At 34.5% G+C, this 7,542-nt stretch overlaps 1 protein-coding gene across 1 annotated transcript; it reads right to left on the minus strand.

Moving 5' to 3' along the window:
- Positions 1-1,183: 1,183 nt before the first annotated feature.
- Positions 1,184-4,817, minus strand: LOC127120917 (uncharacterized). The gene is made up of 6 exons (XM_051051526.1): positions 4,106-4,817; positions 2,982-3,147; positions 2,550-2,726; positions 2,390-2,473; positions 1,902-1,983; positions 1,184-1,808 (listed from the first exon to the last, which is right to left on the minus strand). Exons 1-6 carry the CDS (start codon positions 4,477-4,479, stop codon positions 1,375-1,377), a joined length of 1,317 nt encoding a protein of 438 aa, XP_050907483.1. The 5' UTR covers positions 4,480-4,817; the 3' UTR covers positions 1,184-1,374.
- Positions 4,818-7,542: the final 2,725 nt, after the last annotated feature.

Raw genomic sequence — 7,542 nt, forward strand, 5'->3', positions numbered from 1 at the left:
TCGCTATGCATCCAACACATCACCCTACCATAGTCGTCTTAACCAAAACACTCAGCGATTATTTAACAACAATCGTCAATCCTCCTACTATAGCCAAGAAGCTCAAACATCACAAAACCAAAACATGCAACAATCATATGTCTACCAAACACCACAACAACCATTTCAACCTTTTCTCGACGCATCATTCACACCAATGTCGCCCTTCAATCGTCTTGGTCTCCCTCCAATAACTCAAACACAACCAACTACTCTGGCATGGGTCACGAACTCAGTTATGGCAGTAGCGCTTCATTGCATACACAGGACTACACGAATTCGTCTGAATATCTTAGGAAATCTTCTGCAGGTGGTGGTGATGTTCTTGGATCCTCAAATCCTCAAACACCTGGGGTTGAATCATCAATGTGGGTTTGAGCCACGCGTTCGGATAGCTAGGGAATGTGGTACCGGAGGTCGGTTAGGTCATCCCGGTCAACGACATTAGTCTTTTGGATATTCTTATGTAAACGCATATTAATATTAATACCAATTGATCCAATTTTCACTTTTATATAAAATGTACATTATTTTTCAAAAAAAAATATGCAACACATATAGGTATCAAACCAATTGGCGTCTCCTCTTAAACCTAACACATAGGCGTCAATTAAATTGACAGCATTGAGTGTATAAGTCAATCCAATTGGCATCACCCCTTTAACCTAGAAAGCGGACGCCAATTCATCTGGTACCAGTTCTTTAAAGTGAATTATCTGAAATATGAATTATTTTGAAGAAAAAAAATTTAAAAATTGAGTTATTTGAGTAAAAGATTCTTGTCAAATTTTATTTAAGTTACTATAGTTAAGTTTAAGTATTTTTAGGAAAGTGAAGGGTATGCAAGCTATTTTTTCATGGGATCTATTGGTGGACGACCTCAAAGTGGTCTATTAAACAACTCCACTCCTATTCATCTACAAACATCTTCATCTAGTTTTGTTTTTTCAGTTCTACAACCCTTCTGCTATTGGAGCAACAAGTTTCACTTTCATAAAGCAGTGTTTAGGTTGTAAAAGGAGGACAAGTATTCTGACTCGGAACCATATTTCCTGTTCTTTTCCTTTAATCAATTCATTCAATCCATAACAGACATTTGAATACTTTGTATACTTTGTATACAGATATCTAAGAAGACTGCATGTAAGAAAGAACGTTGACACTAAATAACGCACAAAAGCGAGACGAATCGTATAAGGTTGAAACTAGTAAAAAAGAAAAACATAACCACAAAATTAGCACTTGATAGTGATAAATATGGTCTAAATATAATTTATGAGGGTTCTTCTGAATGGTGATTAATGTAAAATTAAAATTGATGAGATCCTAGATCACTCATCTCCGAGCAAATCTGTGCCCTGCTCCCACCAACAACGCTCGCCCTACTGCACCACTTTGAATACCCAAAGCCACAGCAATAGCCCCACCTAAGGCCACCCACTTCCAGTCCAGGCCAGGACCATTTTGCGGAGTGTTATTGATGCCTTGCCCCCTCTCTTCCACCAAAGACCCAGCGTTTGACAAATGCAAGTTTCTATCAAAAGAAATCTTGGTTGTTTTACTCGCCATCAATGCACATCTCGACAAAGAAGCATCTGTTTTCCTAGCATTCTGGTAAGCTCTCATACCAGAGTGCAATTTCTTGACAGCTCCCCACATTCCATGGCGGACTCCTAACTTTGCAACATCTTTTGGAATTCCCATGTCTTCGTGATGCAAAAGGGTAACCTCGCATGCAGACAGCTGACCATCACCTTTGCGAGATTCCACTGCATCAATTTCGCACACTCAATTGTTAAAACACCACTATTAAATAGTTAACGTCAACAAGCAAATAAGATAGAACTTTGCCCATTTCTTACCAGGTTTGATTACCCAACTAGAAAAGTATTGATCTACACGTCTGGGCTTATCACGTTTTGGCAAACTTGGATATGGCACCCCCTACAACATTGAAGATTAAATGGTAATAAACCTTGTGTATACATATATAATCAATATTGTATGTATTGTGTCTTTTCTCAAAAGAATAAAAAAATTGACAGCATGTATATGGTTTATGAAAACTTAGATTGGCTACATAAAGAAATATCAGTAATGGATTGTATCAACTAATAGAAAGCTCGAATTAACAAATTCTTAGCATAACAAGTTAAAAACACCGAACAAGAATAATTTATGCTCAATTGGTTTTAGTGATAAATTGAAACTTTGGCTGTTAGTGCCCTTCACATCAACAGGATTTTCTTTCTGCCAACAGAAGAATGGTAGCTAGCTAATGGGAAAGAAAAATAAACAAGATAAAATGCCACAAAATTGCAATGAATTATGTTACCACTCATACTCATACCTTTGTCACACAGTAGTATGCATTTCCAGCCTGCCAAATCCTTCGAGCGATAATATATTCCCGATCACTACAGAAAAAGGGGAACTATAGGCAGAAAGTGTAAGTGAACCATGTCAGTGTACACTAAATATAACAGTTACTATATATTTGGTCTAAATACCTTTTTAATCCAGTGAACAATCGATGTCCCATCATTAGGGCATTCCTCCAGCACTTTGCAGTGCGCGAGCATAGGGTCCCATTTGGGACGAAAATCATCATCCCAGAAGAAATCCCTCACCAACTCGGGAGTTGCATCTTCAAACACAGTTCTACTACGGTAAACTGTAGAACCTGTCTGTTATAAGATCCATCATCAGACACATATATTTTAGTCAAACTACAAAAAGAAATAGTCATCAGCATACATGATGACTATGTAATGAGCCATTTGGGTGTCAAATAGTCATCACATAAATCCACTTTAAACTAGGAAGTAAAAATGCCTTGAATAGAAAGGATATCAAAAATAATTTTTTGTACGTGACATGTATATTTTTAAGGCATATTATAGACTGTCCCCGTGAGGTGAAAATTGAAGGTCAGAATCTACCTCAGAGTCATAACGCCAAGCTTTGTATTTCATATTTGGTGTAGACCTCTCCATAAAATTTTGCCAGTCCATCACTCCATCCTTCCCTTCAAGAAGATGAAGAAGATGTTCCAAATCAGCCTGCGTAACTGTATTCTGCTCTGTTTCATCCGCCTTATCACCCAACCTATCAAATGTGCAATAACCAGGTTCCAAAATGAATAAGACACTTTACTCTTCCGCCACCAATGAAGCATATATAATATATCAAAAGGTCGTCCAAGAACTAGAAGTAAGCACTTACGTAGGAACATCAATTCGATAATTAATATTTGTGTGCATTTCAGTGTTTTCACTTGGTGATAGTGAAAAACATCATATTGTTAAAATTCTGTTATGCAATAGTACTACAGCACCACTTTAGTGGCTATTTGACAACATTTTATAGCGGTTTGTCCAAATTCCGCTATGCTAAAGCAGTATAGCGCCACTACAATGGCTATTTAACAACATTGGTGCATTCATGAAATTCATGATACAGTCAAAAGAAGCTGATTGTCATATTGAGGGAAAATTGGGAAAAATCATAAACATAAACTCAAAACCAATTTAAAGTACTAAGAAGAAGCATCACAACAAACTACTACACCAGTATGAATGCTACAATCATACTCTCTTTCTCTCTCAATATCTATCTATCTATCTATCTTTTTATTCTATGAGATACTACAACCATACTCTAAAAGGTAGCTAAATAGAAAAGAAGATTTAGGGGGTAGCCACTAAAATATCCCTATCCTCAAACAAACACAATTAGATGATACTCTAGATCAATTCATACATCAAGAAATCCAATTCCTAAAAATCTAAATGCAAAAGCAACCATCACATAAACATATACTTCGCACGCCCTGTACATTATACATACATATTTCAATATTTTGATTTTTCAAACTACTATCCACAATATTTTTTAGGATTTCTTATGATAAACTAACTATAATACCCACCTCTTAAAATGAATCTAATCAGAAATCAACACGTGGCAATGAAAATTTCAAATGAATCCACACTGTATAACATAAATTTCAATAGAAAAACCTAATAAATTGAATTCAAACCAAAATATGAAGATAGTAAGGTACCGAGTAGCGTGATTGATTCCGTCGGAAGAATTGGAAGTTGCGTTATCGGAATGCGAAGACGGATCTTGTGCTTTGGCCTTGTTTTTGAAATTGGACCAATAACTACGGCAAATAGAAAAAGCAGAGAGAGCGGTAAAAGCTAACCATAACCGACGAGCACCGAATCCCGGCGGAACCGTCCATAGGAAGCGAAACTTGCTCCGAAGACCGATAAAGAGAAGTCCCGTCCACCGCGGCCGCCACGACCACCCGATCACTAAACCGATCATGACGGCGAGCCAAATCGGAACGGCGCATAGTAAAATATCGACGAATGTTTCGGTTATCGAGGGTTTCTTCATAAACTCCATAACATCAAACAAATAATCCTCCATTATAGTTCAACCGCGAAATCAAAATCGAAATGAAATTGAAATGAAATTGAAATTGAAATTAAAAATTAAATTTAAATGAAGTTGATGATGATGAAGATGAAATTGGAAACCCCTTTGTGCAGAAGACACCTAACAACGAGTTTCATCTTTCATCCAACGCAACACCGCACGGGATAATAGATTTTGTTTTTTGAGTAAGAAGCGGGACACGTGGCGTAATGTAAACCGTTGATGTAGTAGCATTGATTAATTGTTGAGTTTGGCAGCTCGAGTCTTGAACCTTATCTGATTAATCAGAAAGTGTACAGTTGTTGAAGAAAGAGGATATGTATTTATTTGTTACGGTTGGTGATGCTTACATTACCTGTAAATTCTTTTTTTATTTCAGTTTAATTGGCTGCACTTCTGTATTAAATCATACTACTATTAGACACGTTTACTATTTCTAGAAATTCGGAATTTAGATCTAATGCTTTTTTTTTTGTTTTATTTGGAAAAATATATTTTTAAGATGTGAAATGGAAGAGAGAATGTTTGAACCTAAGATTTCATCCGCGGTATTAAACTTTGTCCATGTTATTTAATTTTCTTGCAACTAAATTTGTTTTTAATCGACGAACACTATTAGATAATTATAATAGTTGAAAAGGAGTGGGGTTGATCTTACCAAAAGAAAGGAAAAGAGTGTGGTGATTAGGATTTAAACGTGGTAGTCATATAAATTGTGTAACATAAAAGACAACAAAGTTAATTTATGAAATTAATTTTTATGTATTATTAGTGTAAAAAAAATTATATTGTTAATTCATCATTATAATTTATTTGTATTATTTTATAGATGATTAAAATAAAAGTTAAACTTCTTTCAACATCCAACATCTATGATTTATTGACGGTGTAAAATTCTCTTACACGGTTGATACATTTCAATTAAATTCTTAATTTATTATTTATATAATTATTGTGAAATCGAATGAAATTTGACGTGCAAAGATAAAGAAGTGGCAATTAAAATAAATAATTTTCAACAAAAATAATTTTTGATGTAATAAGACAACAAATTAATAGAAAAATATAAAAGATAAGAAACACAATAACTTATTTATTCAGTTCGATGAAACAATCTATTCCAAGGGAGAGGAAAACTCTTTGATTCATTATACTTCCAAAGAATTGTTACGAAAGAATACAATCCGTTACAAGAAAATAGTCACTTAAGTTCTCAAAATTAACTTTATTTCTACCAAAGTGTTTATCAATCTCTTCACATTTCTATATATGACCACACAAACGCAAGATGTTTAGAAGTGTTTCTCAATCCCTCATTACATATCTCAAAGGATTTCCCAAATTCCACAAACACACTCTAAGGAATTACTCTTGTCTCTCTAAGATTATTACTAGGATTTTCAAACTCTCTTTTCTATCTTCAACTCTAAAGTTCTTAAGGTTATAAAGACAAGAAGATGGAGATACATATTTATAACAGTTGAAATCCTAAGGATTCATAACAAGATGAAAATCAACCCATTAACAAACAGATCCACGAGTAAAAAAAAGCAACGAATTCTAATACATGTGAACATAAAAAACTAGACCCAGACACATACTCAAGTCACCGCTGACTCCACCTCCAAGCTAATTTTTAGTTTCTGCAATCTCAAAACATGTTTACTTTCTCTTCATCACTTAAGGTTTCAAGGCATACTTCAACAATCTCCACCTTTGACTTGAAACCGCGGTAATGTCAATTTACTCATCAACTACATTGTTGCTCTCTTCCAGTTCAACATCTATTGAACAATTTTTATCAAGTTCAAGTCTTGCTTGAACGTTGATCTTGCCACTTACATCCTTTTTCTCCCAGCCATTATTTTCTATTTCAGTAGTCTAACAAGCCCACGAGTATGATTCTTTAACCATCTTTGAGCCTACGTGTTTTATAACTCCTCCTTAAAGTTCCATGTTTTCGAGTTTTGCAACCATTAGCCATGTTCAAAGCATAACATGTAAGGCCTGCATAATCGTTCCTTTGAGATGGTAAAATCTTCCTTCTTACCTTATCACGAGTCAAATAATAATTATAACCATTTGTAATCATTTCCTCAATACTACAAGTATCCATAGTATGAACCTTCACCTTAAATTGAGCTTTCTTTGCCATAGTTTCTAAAAGCTTCATCCCGGGTCTTTACTATTCTTCCTCTGATGTGACTCACTGAAAGTAATTCATATGTGATTAATTAAATTTGACTCTCTAAGTTTAACTGCTAACATCCCAAAACCCTCACTACCTCTTGGATAGTCATTGAAGACACAATCCACATCTTTACCGTCAATTAGAATTGGCTTGATTTGATAAATAAGAAAAGTTTTGACGATCTTCAAAATAGAGTAGGTTACAGTCTTCCTACTCCAAACCTCAATAAGTGTTTCAAAATCTATTTGTTTTATTTGATACATGTCATTCAAGTAAGTTGTTTTTGCATTAGGCTTACCCTAGAAATTTCATGACAACTTAATGATCAAATGCGTTTTTATCCTTTGTCTTCTACAAAACTCATTAAAGTGCTCTAAAACATGCTCTATGCATCCGTTATGCCTTAAAATTAAATCACAGTCGTCTAGACTTCATCCAAAGTAACAGTACATTCCTTACCATAACAAGAGAATTCATAAAGTGTTCAAAGGATCTAGGTAATGAGTTAAACAAGAGTAGAGTCTTGTTCCCACCTTCAATCTTCACCTGAATATTATCCAAATCATCAATGATCTTGTAAAATTTTACCAACTTCTCCATTAAGGATTTTTTTCTCTACCATTCAAAATGAGTAAGGTTTTTGTTTCAAACACAACGTTGTTAAACAAGTGAATCCAAGCGCAAGAAGGGGATGAATATTTGGTATTTGAAAATTGTGATTAACTTAAAGTTTATACTAAAAACAACAAATTTTGTTAGTATAGTTAAAAAACAGAGACAATAGCAGCGGAAAATGGAAATTCGAAAATGTAAAGTAAAGAAAATAACTTAAAGTAAAGAGAAAGTGAGATATTAAGGAGAAT

Source organism: Lathyrus oleraceus, chromosome 2, assembly GCF_024323335.1.
Source record: "Lathyrus oleraceus cultivar Zhongwan6 chromosome 2, CAAS_Psat_ZW6_1.0, whole genome shotgun sequence".
NCBI lineage: Eukaryota > Viridiplantae > Streptophyta > Magnoliopsida > Fabales > Fabaceae > Lathyrus > Lathyrus oleraceus.

Coding starts and splice junctions, on each gene's coding strand:
- LOC127120917 (XM_051051526.1), bottom strand. CDS start 4,479: ATGGAGGATTATTTGTTTGATGTTATGGAGTTTATGAAGAAACCCTCG. Junction 2,727..2,981: donor CTTGGCGTTATGACTCTGAG/GTAGATTCTGAC, acceptor ATCTTATAACAG/ACAGGTTCTACAGTTTACCG. Junction 2,474..2,549: donor TTGTTCACTGGATTAAAAAG/GTATTTAGACCA, acceptor TTCTGCCTATAG/TTCCCCTTTTTCTGTAGTGA.